Raw genomic sequence first — 16,664 nt, 5'->3', positions numbered from 1 at the left:
TGCTGTCATAGAGACTGAACCAGGTAGAGACAGAATGCTGCCATAGAGACTGAACCAGGTAGATACTGAACCAGGTAGAGACAGAATGCTGCCATAGAGACTGAACAAGGTTGAGACTGAACCAGGTAGAGACCGATGCTGCCCTGGAGACTGAACCAGGTAGAGACTGAACAAGGTAGATACTGAACCAGGTAGAGACAGAATGCTGCCATAGAGACTGAACAAGGTTGAGACTGAACCAGGTAGAGACTGAACCAGGTAGAGACAGAATGCTGCCCTGGAGACTGAACCAGGTAGAGACTGAACCAGGTAGAGACAGAATGCTGCCATAGAGACTGAACCAGGTAGAGACTGAACCAGGTAGAGACAGAATGCTGCCATAGAGACTGAACAAGGTTGAGACTGAACCAGGTAGAGACAGAATGCTGCCATAGAGACTGAACCAGGTAGAGACAGAACCAGGTAGAGACAGAATGCTGCCATAGAGACTGAACCAGGTAGAGACAGAATTCTTCCATAGAGACTGAACCAGGTAGAGACAGAATGCTGCCATAGAGACTGAACCAGGTAGAGACAGAATTCTTCCATAGATACTGAACCAGGTAGAGACAGAATGCTGCCATAGAGACTGAACCAGGTAGAGACTGAAACAGGTAGAGAAACATATTCTACTAGCATTGATTATCATTGTATATAACCAGTGAATGTTGTTCTCTTCACTCCACAGACAAGAGAACAGTTGCAAGCAGAGCTTATTCTCTACCAAACCAGAATACAGGACCTGGAGTGTGTTCTGTCCCAGCAAGGACAGGTGACTGGATCACACACACACAGACACACACACACACACACACACACACACACACACACACACACACACACACACACACACAGACACACACACACACACACACACACACACACACACACACACACACACACACACACACACACACACACACACACACACACACACACACACACACACACAGATACACACACACACACACACACACACACACACACACACACACACACAGACATAGACACACACAGACACAGACACAGACACACACACACACACACACACACACACACACACACACACACACACACACACACACACACACACACACACACACACACAGAGAGAGAGAGAGAGAGTTCTTTACCACTGATTCTCTGTGTGTTTGTAGGATATGAAGTGGATCGAGGAGAAACAAGCCCTGTATCAAAGAAATCAAGAACTCATAGAGAAGGTATAAAACTATTATCCATCATATTTACCTGAAGTCACATGTCATTCAGGTGTGATTGTGATTATATTTCCCCAGTGTATTTCTGTCTCTTAACAGATCAAGCGCATGGAAACAGAGGAGTCACGTTTAAAAAACGAATTTCAGGACGCCAGAGACCAGAATGAACTCCTGGAGTTCCGGATCCTTGAACTTGAAGTAAGAGCCATTTAACCCCTCACAACAACTGCTTCCACGGGCGTCGTGGTATGGCAGCCCCCCTGGCTCCATCCTCTCCATCCTCACGGGCGTCGTGGTATGGCAGCCCCCCTGGCTCCATCCTCTCCATCCCCACGGGCGTCGTGGTATGGCAGCCCCCCTGGCTCCATCCTCTCCATCCCCACGGGCGTCGTGGTATGGCAGCCCCCCTGGCTCCATCCTCTCCATCCTCACGGGCGTCTTGGTATGGCAGCCCCCCTGGCTCCATCCTCTCCATCCTCACGGGCGTCGTGGTATGGCAGCCCCCCTGGCTCCATCCTCTCCATCCTCACGGGCGTCGTGGTATGGCAGCCCCCCTGGCTCCATCCTCTCCATCCTCACGGGCTTCGTGGTATGGCAGCCCCCCTGGCTCCATCCTCTCCATCCTCACGGGCGTCGTGGTATGGCAGCCCCCCTGGCTCCATCCTCTCCATCCTCACGGGCGTCGTGGTATGGCAGCCCCCCTGGCTCCATCCTCTCCATCCTCACGGGCTTCATGGTATGGCAGCCCCCCTGGCTCCATCCTCTCCAATCTCTATGAGTTTCCACTGGACCTTGTATACAATTGCACAACAAAAATGTTTAATCTTAATGTTATTCGCGTTTTTGTAAATGTATTGTCAGTTGTAGCTGTACTCGTACATACTTTAGCTACTGAAAGACTACTGTAAGGCTTGATTAACTTGCCCATGGTCTCCAAGATGGGCCATCTAGTAATAATGTCTTCTATCACCGTCCAGGAGAGGGAGAGGAGATCTCCAGGAATCAACTTCCACCACATCCACTTCTGTGAAGGCATCAGTCCACTGCAGGTGTACTGTGAGGCCGAGGGAGTCACAGTGAGTCTATATCTATAATAATAATATCATATAAAAAGTGTTAGGGGGTAGAGGCTAGGAGCTAGGGGCTAGGAGAGTGTCTAGGGGCCTCAAATTCAAATATTGACCTCAAAGCCAGTTCCACTGCCTTTTTTCATTGTTCTCTTCTAATCAGGGGCTGATTTAGACCTGGGACACCAGGTGGGTGATAATAATGATCAGGGCCTGATTTAGACCTGTGACACCAGGTGGGTGATATTAATGATCAGGGCCTGATTTAGACCTGGGACACCAGGTGGGTGATATTAATGATCAGGGCCTGAATTAAACCTGAGACACCAGGTGGGTGATATTAATGATCAGGGCCTGATTTAGACCTGGGACACCAGGTGGGTGATATTAATGATCAGGGCCTGATTTAGACCTGGGACACCAGGTGGGTGATATTAATGATCAGGGCCTGATTTAGACCTGGGACACCAGGTGGGTGATATTAATGATCAGGGCCTGATTTAGACCTGGGACACCAGGTGGGTGATAATAATGATCAGGGCCTGATTTAGACCTGGGACATCAGGTGGGTGATATTAATGATCAGGGCCTGATTTAGACCTGGGACACCAGGTGGGTGATATTAATGATCAGGGCCTGATTTAGACCTGGGACACCAGGTGGGTGATATTAATGATCAGGGCCTGATTTAGACCTGGGACACCAGGTGGGTGATATTAATGATCAGGGCCTGATTTAGACCTGGGACACCAGGTGGGTGATATTAATGATCAGGGCCTGATTTAGACCTGGGACATCAGGTGGGTGATATTAATGATCAGGGCCTGATTTAGACCTGGGACACCAGGTGGGTGATATTAATGACCAGGGCCTGATTTAGACCTCGGACACCAGGTGGGTGATAATAATGATCAGGGCCTGATTTAGACCTGGGACACCAGGTGGGTGATATTAATGATCAGGGCCTGATTTAGACCTGGAACACCAGGCGGGTGATATTAATGATCAGGGCCTGATTTAGACCTGGGACATCAGGTGGGTGATATTAATGATCGGGGCCTGATTTAGACCTGGAACACCAGGTGGGTGATATTAATGATCGGGGCCTGATTTAGACCTGGGACACCAGGTGGGTGATATTAATGATCAGGGCCTGATTTAGACCTGGGACACCAGGTGGGTGATAATAATGATCAGGGCCTGATTTAGACCTGGGACACCAGGTGGGGTGATATTAATGATCAGGGCCTGATTTAGACCTGGGACACCAGGTGGGTGATATTAATGATCAGGGCCTGATTTAGACCTGGGACACCAGGTGGGTGATAATAATGATCAGGGCCTGATTTAGACCTGGGACACCAGGTGGGGTGATATTAATGATCAGGGCCTGATTTAGAGCTGGGACACCAGGTGGGTGATAATAATGATCAGGGACTGATTTAGACCTGGGACATCAGGTGGGTGATATTAATGACCAGGGCCTGATTTAGACCTGGGACACCAGGTGGGTGATATTAATGATCAGGGACTGATTTAGACCTGGGACACCAGGTGGGGTGATATTAATGATCAGGGCCTGATTTAGACCTGGGACACCAGGTGGGTGATATTAATGATCAGGGCCTGATTTAGACCTGGGACACCAGGTGGGTGATATTAATGATCAGGGCCTGATTTAGACCTGGGACACCAGGTGGGTGATATTAATGATCAGGGCCTGATTTAGACCTGGGACATCAGGTGGGTGATATTAATGATCAGGGCCTGATTTAGACCTGGGACACCAGGTGGGTGATATTAATGACCAGGGCCTGATTTAGACCTGGGACACCAGGTGGGTGATAATAATGATCAGGGCCTGATTTAGACCTGGGACACCAGGTGGGTGATATTAATGATCAGGGCCTGATTTAGACCTGGAACACCAGGCGGGTGATATTAATGATCAGGGCCTGATTTAGACCTGGGACATCAGGTGGGTGATATTAATGATCGGGGCCTGATTTAGACCTGGAACACCAGGTGGGTGATATTAATGATCGGGGCCTGATTTAGACCTGGGACACCAGGTGGGTGATATTAATGATCAGGGCCTGATTTAGACCTGGGACACCAGGTGGGTGATAATAATGATCAGGGCCTGATTTAGACCTGGGACACCAGGTGGGGTGATATTAATGATCAGGGCCTGATTTAGACCTGGGACACCAGGTGGGTGATATTAATGATCAGGGCCTGATTTAGACCTGGGACACCAGGTGGGTGATAACAATGATCAGGGCCTGATTTAGACCTGGGACACCAGGTGGGGTGATATTAATGATCAGGGCCTGATTTAGAGCTGGGACACCAGGTGGGTGATAATAATGATCAGGGCCTGATTTAGACCTGGGACATCAGGTGGGTGATATTAATGACCAGGGCCTGATTTAGACCTGGGACACCAGGTGGGTGATATTAATGACCAGGGCCTGATTTAGACCTGGGACACCAGGTGGGTGATATTAATGATCAGGGACTGATTTAGACCTGGGACACAAGGTGGGTGATAATAATGATCAGGGCCTGATTTAGACCTGGGACACCAGGTGGGGTGATATTAATGATCAGGGCCTGATTTAGACCTGGGACACCAGGTGGGTGATAATAATGATCAGGGCCTGATTTAGACCTGGGACACCAGGTGGGGTGATATTAATGATCAGGGCCTGATTTAGACCTGGGACACCAGGTGGGTGATAATAATGATCAGGGCCTGATTTAGACCTGGGACACCAGGTGGGGTGATATTAATGATCAGGGCCTGATTTAGACCTGGGACACCAGGTGGGGTGATATTAATGATCAGGGCCTGATTTAGAGCTGGGACACCAGGTGGGTGATAATAATGATCAGGGCCTGATTTAGACCTGGGACACCAGGTGGGTGATATTAATGACCAGGGCCTGATTTAGACCTGGGACACCAGGTGGGTGATAATAATGATCAGGGCCTGATTTAGACCTGGGACACCAGGTGGGTGATAATAATGATCAGGGCCTGATTTAGACCTGGGACATCAGGTGGGTGATATTAATGACCAGGGCCTGATTTAGACCTGGGACACCAGGTGGGTGATAATAATGATCAGGGCCTGATTTAGACCTGGGACACCAGGTGGGTGATATTAATGATCAGGGCCTTGATTTAGACCTGGGACACCCGGTGGGTGATATTAATGATCAGGGCCTGATTTAAATCTGGGACATCAGGTAGAACAGACACCCAGTAGTTGTCCTCGTAGGGTCAGAGTTGAATACCCTTGGTCTAGAGGGAGTGTTAAGGACTTTATTTGATTTGAAGTTTAACCTGATGTTCTTGTCTCTTCTCCCTGGCAGGACATCATCATCACAGAGCTAATGAAAAAGCTAGATATACTGGGGGATAATGCCGTAAGTGTATGTTCGTTTCCTATCTACATGTATGTACATGTATGTCTGCCTGTAGTAGGGTCCGCTCCAACCTCACTGGACTCATCACTCTGTCTATCAGTCTCCTCTGTGTTGATGGATCTGCTGTTTGCCTGTAGTAGGGTCCGCTCCAACCTCACCGGACTCATCACTCTGTCTATCAGTCTCCTCTGTGTTGATGGATCTGCTGTTTGCCTGTAGTAGGGTCCGCTCCAACCTCACCGGACTCATCACTCTGTCTATCAGTCTCCTCTGTGTTGATGGATCTGCTGTTTGCCTGTAGTAGGGTCCGCTCCAACCTCACCGGACTCATCACTCTGTCTATCAGTCTCCTCTGTGTTGATGGATCTGCTGTTTGCCTGTAGTAGGGTCCGCTCCAACCTCACCGGACTCATCACTCTGTCTATCAGTCTCCTCTGTGTTGATGGATCTGCTGTTTGCCTGTAGTAGGGTCCGCTCCAACCTCACCGGACTCATCACTCTGTCTATCAGTCTCCTCTGTGTTGATGGATCTGCTGTTTGCCTGTAGTAGGGTCCGCTCCAACCTCACCGGACTCATCACTCTGTCTATCTGTCTCCTCTGTGTTGATGGATCTGCTGTTTGCCTGTAGTAGGGTCCGCTCCAACCTCACCGGACTCATCACTCTGTCTATCAGTCTCCTCTGTGTTGATGGATCTGCTGTCTGCCTGTAGTAGGGTCCGCTCCAACCTCACCGGACTCATCACTCTGTCTATCAGTCTCCTCTGTGTTGATGGATCTGCTGTCTGCCTGTAGTAGGGTCCGCTCCAACCTCACTGGACTCATCACTCTGTCTATCAGTCTCCTCTGTGTTGATGGATCTGCTGTCTGCCTGTAGTAGGGTCCGCTCCAACCTCACCGGACTCATCACTCTGTCTATCAGTCTCCTCTGTGTTGATGGATCTGCTGTCTGCCTGTAGTAGGGTCCGCTCCAACCTCACTGGACTCATCACTCTGTCTATCAGTCTCCTCTGTGTTGATGGATCTGCTGTCTGCCTGTAGTAGGGTCCGCTCCAACCTCACCGGACTCATCACTCTGTCTATCAGTCTCCTCTGTGTTGATGGATCTGCTGTTTGCCTGTAGTAGGGTCCGCTCCAACCTCACCGGACTCATCACTCTGTCTATCTGTCTCCTCTGTGTTGATGGATCTGCTGTTTGCCTGTAGTAGGGTCCGCTCCAACCTCACCGGACTCATCACTCTGTCTATCAGTCTCCTCTGTGTTGATGGATCTGCTGTCTGCCTGTAGTAGGGTCCGCTCCAACCTCACCGGACTCATCACTCTGTCTATCTGTCTCCTCTGTGTTGATGGATCTGCTGTTTGCCTGTAGTAGGGTCCGCTCCAACCTCACCGGACTCATCACTCTGTCTATCTGTCTCCTCTGTGTTGATGGATCTGCTGTTTGCCTGTAGTAGGGTCCGCTCCAACCTCACCGGACTCATCACTCTGTCTATCTGTCTCCTCTGTGTTGATGGATCTGCTGTTTGCCTGTAGTAGGGTCCGCTCCAACCTCACTGGACTCATCACTCTGTCTATCTGTCTCCTCTGTGTTGATGGATCTGCTGTTTGCCTGTAGTAGGGTCCGCTCCAACCTCACCGGACTCATCACTCTGTCTATCTGTCTCCTCTGTGTTGATGGATCTGCTGTTTGCCTGTAGTAGGGTCCGCTCCAACCTCACCGGACTCATCACTCTGTCTATCAGTCTCCTCTGTGTTGATGGATCTGCTGTCTGCCTGTAGTAGGGTCCGCTCCAACCTCACCGGACTCATCACTCTGTCTATCTGTCTCCTCTGTGTTGATGGATCTGCTGTTTGCCTGTAGTAGGGTCCGCTCCAACCTCACTGGACTCATCACTCTGTCTATCAGTCTCCTCTGTGTTGATGGATCTGCTGTTTGCCTGTAGTAGGGTCCGCTCCAACCTCACCGGACTCATCACTCTGTCTATCTGTCTCCTCTGTGTTGATGGATCTGCTGTTTGCCTGTAGTAGGGTCCGCTCCAACCTCACTGGACTCATCACTCTGTCTATCAGTCTCCTCTGTGTTGATGGATCTGCTGTTTGCCTGTAGTAGGGTCCGCTCCAACCTCACTGGACTCATCACTCTGTCTATCTGTCTCCTCTGTGTTGATGGATCTGCTGTTTGCCTGTAGTAGGGTCCGCTCCAACCTCACTGGACTCATCACTCTGTCTATCAGTCTCCTCTGTGTTGATGGATCTGCTGTTTGTTTGATACGGAGTGTCTGAGTGTTGATGGATCTGCTGTCTGCTTGATACGGAGTGTCTGGGTGTTGATGGATCTGCTGTCTGCTTGATACTGAGTGTCTCAGTGTTGATGGATCTGCTGTCTGCTTGATACTGAGTGTTGATGGATCTGCTGTCTGCTTGATACTGAGTGTTGATGGATCTGTTGTCTGCTTGATACTGAGTGTCTCAGTGTTGATGGATCTGCTGTCTGCTTGATACTGAGTGTCTCAGTGTTGATGGATCTGCTGTCTGCTTGATACTGAGTGTTGATGGATCTGCTGTCTGCTTGATACTGAGTGTTGATGGATCTGCTGTCTGCTTGATACTGAGTGTCTCAGTGTTGATGGATCTGCTGTCTGCTTGTTACTGAGTGTCTCAGTGTTGATGGATCTGCTGTCTGCTTGATACTGAGTGTTGATGGATCTGCTGTCTGCTTGATACTGAGTGTCTGAGTGTTGATGGATCTGCTGTCTGCTTGATACTGAGTGTCTCAGTGTTGATGGATCTGCTGTCTGCTTGATACTGAGTGTTGATGGATCTGCTGTCTGCTTGATACTGAGTGTTGATGGATCTGCTGTCTGCTTGATACTGAGTGTTGATGGATCTGCTGTCTGCTTGATACTGAGTGTCTCAGTGTTGATGGATCTGCTGTCTCCTTGATACTGAGTGTCTGGGTGTTGATGGATCTGCTGTCTGCTTGATACTGAGTGTCTCAGTGTTGATGGATCTGCTGTCTGCTTGATACTGAGTGTTGATGGATCTGCTGTCTGCTTGATACTGAGTGTCTGAGTGTTGATGCATCTGCTGTCTGCTTGATACTGAGTGTCTGAGTGTTGATGGATCTGCTGTCTGCTTGATACTGAGTGTCTGGGTGTTGATGGATCTGCTGTCTGCTTGATACTGAGTGTCCCAGTGTTGATGGATCTGCTGTCTGCTTGATACTGAGTGTTGATGGATCTGCTGTCTGCTTGATACTGAGTGTCTGAGTGTTGATGGATCTGCTGTCTGCTTGATACTGAGTGTTGATGGATCTGCTGTCTGCTTGATACTGAGTGTCTGAGTGTTGATGGATCTGCTGTCTGCTTGATACTGAGTGTCTCAGTGTTGATGGATCTGCTGTCTGCTTGATACTGAGTGTTGATGGATCTTGTCTGCTTGATACGGAGTGTCTGAGTGTTGTGTTCTCCTTATGTGCCATGTACCACCCAGAACCTATCCAATGAGGAGCAGGTGGTGGTCATTCACGCCAGGACCGTCTTAACGCTAGCAGAGAGGGTATTTATATTTTCAGCAACTTACATTTCAAAAGGCTGTTCAATCTTTGTTTGTTTTGAATGCCAGCCTTGTCTTTGAATCCCTGTCGTACACTAGGCTTTGCATCATTGTGTTAATGAGATAAAATCATGTTTTATTCCCAGCTGAATATCCCAGTTTATTATCTTCTCCTTTCAGTGGCTTGAGAATATAGAGGTCACCAAAACAGCTTTAGCACAGAAAAGGATGGACATTGAAAGTGAGAAGGTAAATGGCTGATCTACATTTTATTTGAACCATTCTTATTTAGCATGTTGCTCAAGTTGTTTAATATGTTGCTGATGCATGGAAGTACGTGTTATATGTTTAAAGTGTATTGGCAACTGGCAATTTATTGTAGCCTGACCTACAGTATTTAACAGACATCTTATATGAATGAATGAATTAACAAATGAATGAATGAATGAAAGAAATAATGAATTATCAAATGAATGAATGAATGAAAGAAATAATGAATTAACAAACTAATTAATTAATTAAAGAAATGAATTAATTAATTAATTATCAAATGAATTAATGAAAGAGAGAGAATGAATGAATGAATGAATGAATGGTTTTATATGAATGAATGAATGAATGAATGAGTGGTATGAATGAATGAATGAATGGTTTTATATGAATGAATGAATGAATGGTTTTGTATGAATGAATGAATGAATGAATGAATGAATGGTTTTATATTAATGAATGAATGAATGAATGAATGGTTTTAAATGAATGAATGAATGAATGAATGGTTTTGTATGAATCTTCAGTAGGAGTTGGCTGGATGATCAGGATGTGTTGTGTGTTATGTGCAGCATGTGTTCAGTAAACAGAAAGGCTATCTGGATGAGGAGTTGGATTACAGGAAGCAGTCCATGGCTCAGGCTCACAAGGTGAGAACATTTCAAATGTTCCAGGAAATAAACTTGCCTTTGTAAAACTAACACTCTGGATAAAAGCATCCGTGCTTCTACACCTGCATTGCTTGCTGTTTTAGGCTGGGTTTCTGTACCGCACTTTGTGACATCAGCTGATGTAAGATGGGCTTTATAAATACATTTGATTGATATCTGCTAAATGACTAAAGTGAAAATATACACTGAGTGTACAAAACATTAAGAACACCTTCCAAATATTGAGTTGCACCCCCTTTTTGCCCTCAGGACAGACTCAATTCATCGGGGCAAGGTGTCAGAAGCGTTCCATAGGGATGCTGGCCCAATGCTTCCCATAGTTGTCAAGTTGGCTGGATGTCCTTTGGGCGGTGGACCATTCTTGATACACATGAAAAACCCGGCAGCGTTGTAGTTCTTGACTCAAACCGGTGCGCCTGGCACCTACTACCAGACCCCGTTCAAAGGCACTTAAATCTTTTGTCTTGCTTAAATCAATTGAGACGTGGATTGTGTATGGCACACGTACATAATCCATGTCTCAATTGTCTCAAGGCTTAAATCTTTCTTTAACCTGTCTCCTCCCCTTCATCTACACTGATTTGAAGTGGATTTAACAAGTGACATCAATAAGGGATCATAGCTTTCCCCTGGATTCACCTGGTCAGTCTATGTCATGGAAAGAGCAGGTGTTCTTAATGTTTTATATACTCAGTGTATATGTTTTTATAGAAAACATTGAGCCAGTGGATCACATTGTCCACCCACTGACTAGCTGCAGCTGTGCCCGCTTGTGGTTGTCAGGTGTAACACCAACTACCTTGCCATTCTCCTTCTTTCTCTCCCCTCTCTCACCATCCTTCCATCCCTCTCTCCCCTCCCTCCCTCCAGAGGATCTTGGAGCTAGAGGCGATGCTGTTTGATGCCCTGCAACAGGATGCGGGGGCCAAGATGTCGGAGATGCTGTCGGACGACGAGAGGGAGACACTGTGTCGGGCGGTGGAGCAGTGGAAGAGAGGGGTCATGATGGAGCTAAGAGAGAGGGACTCACAGATCCTCAGGGAGAGAATGGAAATGCTACAGCACTCACAGCAGGTGAGAGGATGGAGCTGGTAGAGGATGGAGGAGGATGGAGCTGGTAGAGGCTGGTGCTGGTAGAGGCTGGTGCTGGTAGAGGCTGGTGCTGGTAGAGGATGGAGCTGGTAGAGGATGGAGCTGGTAGAGGATGGAGCTGGTAGAGGATGGAGCTGGTTGAGGATGGAGCTGGTACTGGTAGAGGATGGAGCTGGTAGAGGGAGCTGGTAGAGGATGGAGCTGGTACTGGTAGAGGATGGAGCTGGTTGAGGATGGAGCTGGTACTGGTAGAGGATGGAGCTGGTACTGGTAGAGGATGGAGCTGGTAGAGGATGGAGCTGGTACTGGTAGAGGATGGAGCTGGTAGAGGATGGAGCTGGTACTGGTAGAGGATGGAGCTGGTAAAGGATGGCACTGGTAGAGGATGGAGCTGGTAGAGGATGGAGCTGGTAATGGTAGAGGATGGAGCTGGTAGAGGATGGAGCTGGTAGAGGATGGAGCTGGTACTGGTAGAGGATGGAGCTGGTACTGGTAGAGGATGGAGCTGGTAGAGGATGGAGCTGGTAGAGGATGGAGCTGGTAGAGGATGGAGCTGGTAGAGGATGGAGCTGGTAGAGGATGGAGCTGGTAGAGGATGGAGCTGGTAGAGGATGGAGCTGGTAGAGGATGGAGCTGGTAGAGGATGAAGCTGGTAGAGGATGGAGCTGGTAGAGGATGGAGCTGGTAGAGGATAGAGCTGGTAGAGGATGAAGCTGGTAGAGGATGAAGCTGGTAGAGGATGAAGCTGGTAGAGGATAGAGCTGGTAGAGGATGGAGCTGGTACTGGTAGAGGATGGAGCTGGTAAAGGATGGAGCTGGTACTGGTAGAGGATGGAGCTGGTAGAGGATGGAGCTGGTACTGGTAGAGGATGGAGCTGGTAGAGGATAGAGCTGGTACAACACACAGCAGGTGAGAGAAGAGACAGCTATCACTGTATCTACAGCCAGTAAAACAATGGACCATTACTGCTGAGTCTATTTAATACCAGGCAGAACAGGTGTGAGAAACAACGATTACTACTGTGTCAATCTATGACACACTGCAGGTAATGAGACAATATTGTTACTGTGTCTACCTACAGTATAACACATACTGCAGGTAATGAGACTGTCTACCTACAGTATAACACATACTGCAGGTAATGAGACTGTCTATCTACAGTATAACACATACTGCAGGTAATGAGACTGTCTATCTACAGTATAACACATACTGCAGGTAATGAGACTGTCTACCTACAGTATAACACATACTGCAGGTAATGAGACTGTCTACCTACAGTATAACACATACTGCAGGTAATGAGACTGTCTACCTACAGTATAACACATACTGCAGGTAATGAGACTGTCTACCTACAGTATAACACATACTGCAGGTAATGAGACTGTCTACCTACAGTATAACACATACTGCAGGTAATGAGACTGTCTACCTACAGTATAACACATACTGCAGGTAATGAGACTATGTCTATCTACAGTATAACACATACTGCAGGTAATGAGACTATGTTTTCCTACAGTATAACACATACTACAGGTAATGAGACAATATTGTTACTGTGTCTATCTACAGTATAACACATACTGCAGGTAATGAGACAATATTGTTACTGTGTCTATCTGCAGTATAACACATACCTGTCTAAAGGAGGTGAGAGAAAGGACCATTACTAGTGGGTCTCATTCCCCAGGGAGATTCTCCTTCCTCGGCTAACCTACAGTACATTCCCCAGGGAGATTCTCCTTCCTCAGCTACCCTACAGTACATTCCCCAGGGAGATTCTCCTTCCTCAGCTACCCTACAGTACATTCCCCAGGGAGATTCTCCTTCCTCAGCTACCCTACAGTACATTCCCCAGGGAGATTCCCTTCCTCAGCTACCCTACAGTACATTCCCCAGGGAGATCTCCTTCCTCGGCTACCCTACATTACATTCCCCAGGGAGATCTCCTTCCTCAGCTACCCTACAGTACATTCCCCAGGGAGATTATCCTTCCTCAGCTGCCCTACAGTACATTCCCCAGGGAGATTCTCCTTCCTCAGCTACCCTACAGTACATTCCCCAGGGAGATTCTCCTTCCTCACCTACCCTACAGTACATTCCCCAGGGAGATTCTCCCTCCTCACCTACCCTACAGTACATTCCCCAGGGAGATTCTCCTCCCTCAGCTGCCCTACAGTACATTCCCCAGGGAGATCTCCTTCCTCGGCTACCCTACAGTACATTCCCCAGGGAGATCTCCTTCCTCAGCTACCCTACAGTACATTCCCCAGAGAGATTATCCTTCCTCAGCTGCCATACAGTACATTCCCCAGGGAGATTCTCCTTCCTCAGCTACCCTACAGTACATTCCCCAGGGAGATTCTCCCTCCTCACCTACCCTACAGTACATTCCCCAGGGAGATTCTCCTTCCTCAGCTGCCCTACAGTACATTCCCCAGGGAGATTCTCCCTCCTCAGCTACCCTACAGTACATTCCCCAGGGAGATCTCCTTCCTCAGCTATCCTACAGTTCATTCCCCAGGGAGATTATCCTTCCTCATTTACCCTACAGTACATTCCCCACGGAGATTATCCTTCCTCATTTACCCTACAGTACATTCCCCAGGGAGATTCTCCTTCCTCACCCTACAGTACATTCCCCAGGGAGATTCTCCTTCCTCAGCTGCCCTACAGTACATTCCCCAGGGAGATTCTCCTTCCTCAGCTACCCTACAGTACATTCCCCAGGGAGATCTCCTTCCTCAGCTACCCTACAGTACATTCCCCAGGGAGATTATCCTTCCTCATTTACCCTACAGTACATTCCCCAGGGAGATTCTCCTTCCTCACCCTACAGTACATTCCCCAGGGAGATTCTCCTTCCTCAGCTACCATACAGTACATTCCCCAGGGAGATTCTCCTTCCTCAGCTACCCTACAGTACATTCCCCAGGGAGATCTCCTTCCTCAGCTACCCTACAGTACATTCCCCAGGGAGATTCTCCTTCCTCAGCTACCCTACAGTACATTCCCCAGGGAGATCTCCTTCCTCAGCTACCCTACAGTACATTCCCCAGGGAGATTCTCCTTCCTCAGCTACCCTACAGTACATTCCCCAGGGAGATCTCCTTCCTCAGCTACCCTACAGTACATTCCCCAGGGAGATCTCCTTCCTCAGCTACCCTACAGTACTTTCCCCAGGGAGATTCTCCTTCCTCAGCTACCCTACAGTACATTCCCCAGGGAGATTCTCCTTCCTCAGCTACAGTATAGCAATATTAAATATTTACTCTAATCTGATTCCACTTGTTCTCCACCTTATTGTTCATCCTGTTTTTCATGTCCAGAGAATCAAAGAGCTGGAGGAATGGATAGCAGCACAGAAAAGACAGATAAAGGAACTGGAAGAAAAGGTACATCCGGGTCAAATGGTCCCTTTAGAAACCAGTGACACTGTGTTGTATTGTTCCATTTATTTAGATGGAATCTGACATGGAGTATAAATGCTACAAATTGATGTTTTTTTCTGTCTGGCAAAAAAAATGACTCCTTTCTCTCTATTCTCTTCTTTTCAATTCGTTCAGTTTTTATTTTTATTTTTGTTTTTTTCTTTAGCCTTCATTCTTTGGTCATAGTTCTCCAGGGAAGCAAGAGCAAGTATGTATTTTTTTTATCTAAATGTCTGTTTTATTTAGCTATTCCAAATAATAAATGAGGCTATATACTGTGCATGATGTCATATTTTCATTTCAGTTCACAGGTTTCCAGAATGTCTTGTACATTGTGTTCAAGAGGACAGGATTTGGAATCCAAGATGGCTCCCAGAGTCCTGAAAGTCTTTTCGAAGACTTCTTCACACGAGAAACCAGTCAACTATGCTACAACACTGACTTTAGATAGAATACTATGACCGTGTTTTTTTTTAAAGACAAAAAAAACTGTTTTTTTTTAAAACTTCAGTAACCTTTTAAACCTGACTGCTGTCCCTCGTTAGTGATGATGATGTTGACGTCTCGATGGAAGACTCTATGGAGGACTTCCTCTCTATGGATGAAGACTTCAGTGGAATTGAAGAATTCTTAAATGGGAGTGTTTTGTGGGTTTTTTTCCCTGCTGAGCAGGTGGTGCTCTGGTCGCTTCCCTTTGGAAGCATGAAGAAGAAGAGTTTGATTGATTGATTGAAAACGAACTGTAGTGAAGTCAGGCGGTACTCCTGCTCGGGGCTTGAACCTGGATCTTTTCTGTCAACCCAACACTTTAGCCAAGAGATCCAAAACCTCTTGACGAGGTCACTAGGTGTTGGGTTATGTTAAACGACGGTGAAGTGAGACATTTTACCATAGTTCTTAACGTTCACACACACTCCACTGAAGCTGAGCGTTTCCTAAAATGGACACCATACCACTGTTTACACTATCTGACCACGCTGTTATTACACACACAGGGAGCTTGTCACAGAAAGAGGGCCCATCCCCGAACTTTAAAATGGTGAAAGCCTTCAATGATGCTGCCCACACTAAAACTGGCTTTGTGGCCAGTGTGTCCTCTATCTATCTCTATGGCCTCAGCCCTTCTCCTGTCTAGTCCAGACATGCTGTGGGACTCATTAACTCCTCAATCTCAGTGTTTGAAATGGAACCAGAAGCCAAACGGTGGTATTATTAGACATCATGTATTTTTGTATGTATGAAAAAAAAAAGGCAAAGATTTTAAAATACATTTCTCAAAAGAGGAATAAATAAAATGCTAAATTAGATTTTAAAAAATTGTTGATGAAGAATGAAGGAGCTTTCAATGATTTTAGAATTTTCCATTTGATCAGATTTATGTAAATCTGATCTTCCCCCTTGGTGCTTGGGAGAGGGTGTGTTTGTTTCAGATGGGGACCTTGGTTAGTTCTGTTTTGTCCTGATGGAGAGGGTGGGTTAGTTCTGTTATGTCCTGATGGAGAGGGTGGGTTTGTTCTGTTATGTCCTGATGGAGACAAATACCTCCCATTGAATCTTTATGACTCCATGTTAAAGCAGATTGTGTATGAAAGATGTATTTTATGCATTATGTTGCCATTAAATGGGATCAAGCCCCGCTTTTATGTACTACTGCACCTTCATAACCAAGCACACACACACACAGGAACGCAACGCACGCACACACACACACAGGAACGCAACGCACACACACACACACAGGAACGCAACGCAACGCACGCACACACACACCCACAGGAACACAACGCACGCACGCACACACACACCCACAGGAACACAACGCACACACACACCCACAGGAACACAACGCACACACACAGGAACGCAACGCAACGCACGCACAC

General features: G+C 47.3%; 1 protein-coding gene across 17 annotated transcripts in view; it reads left to right on the top strand.

Moving 5' to 3' along the window:
- The window catches only part of jakmip3 (Janus kinase and microtubule interacting protein 3), an 84,567-nt gene extending 68,150 nt beyond the window's left edge, over window positions 1-16,417 (top strand). For 7 of the 17 annotated variants that reach the window (XM_071394626.1, XM_071394624.1, XM_071394622.1 and 4 more), the window contains 12 exons: window positions 728-811; window positions 1,197-1,259; window positions 1,356-1,454; window positions 2,234-2,332; window positions 5,704-5,763; window positions 9,248-9,313; window positions 9,491-9,559; window positions 10,153-10,230; window positions 11,122-11,325; window positions 14,680-14,745; window positions 14,948-14,989; window positions 15,086-16,417. In XM_071394626.1, the coding sequence (XP_071250727.1) occupies window positions 728-811; window positions 1,197-1,259; window positions 1,356-1,454; window positions 2,234-2,332; window positions 5,704-5,763; window positions 9,248-9,313; window positions 9,491-9,559; window positions 10,153-10,230; window positions 11,122-11,325; window positions 14,680-14,745; window positions 14,948-14,989; window positions 15,086-15,232 (1,077 nt within the window). In that variant the 3' untranslated portion in view covers window positions 15,233-16,417. Of the gene's footprint in view, window positions 1-727; window positions 812-1,196; window positions 1,260-1,355; window positions 1,455-2,233; window positions 2,333-5,703; window positions 5,764-9,247; window positions 9,314-9,490; window positions 9,560-10,152; window positions 10,231-11,121; window positions 11,326-14,679; window positions 14,746-14,916; window positions 14,990-15,085 lie in introns of all 17 variants that reach the window. The other 10 variants (XM_071394630.1, XM_071394628.1, XM_071394621.1 and 7 more) reach the window with 3 other exon arrangements.
- The last annotated feature ends 247 nt before the right edge of the window (window positions 16,418-16,664 follow it).

The sequence above is a fragment of the Salvelinus alpinus genome, chromosome 3 (genome assembly GCF_045679555.1).
Source record: "Salvelinus alpinus chromosome 3, SLU_Salpinus.1, whole genome shotgun sequence".
Lineage (NCBI taxonomy): Eukaryota > Metazoa > Chordata > Actinopteri > Salmoniformes > Salmonidae > Salvelinus > Salvelinus alpinus.
This window is presented reverse-complemented; position numbering and strand designations above follow the sequence as displayed.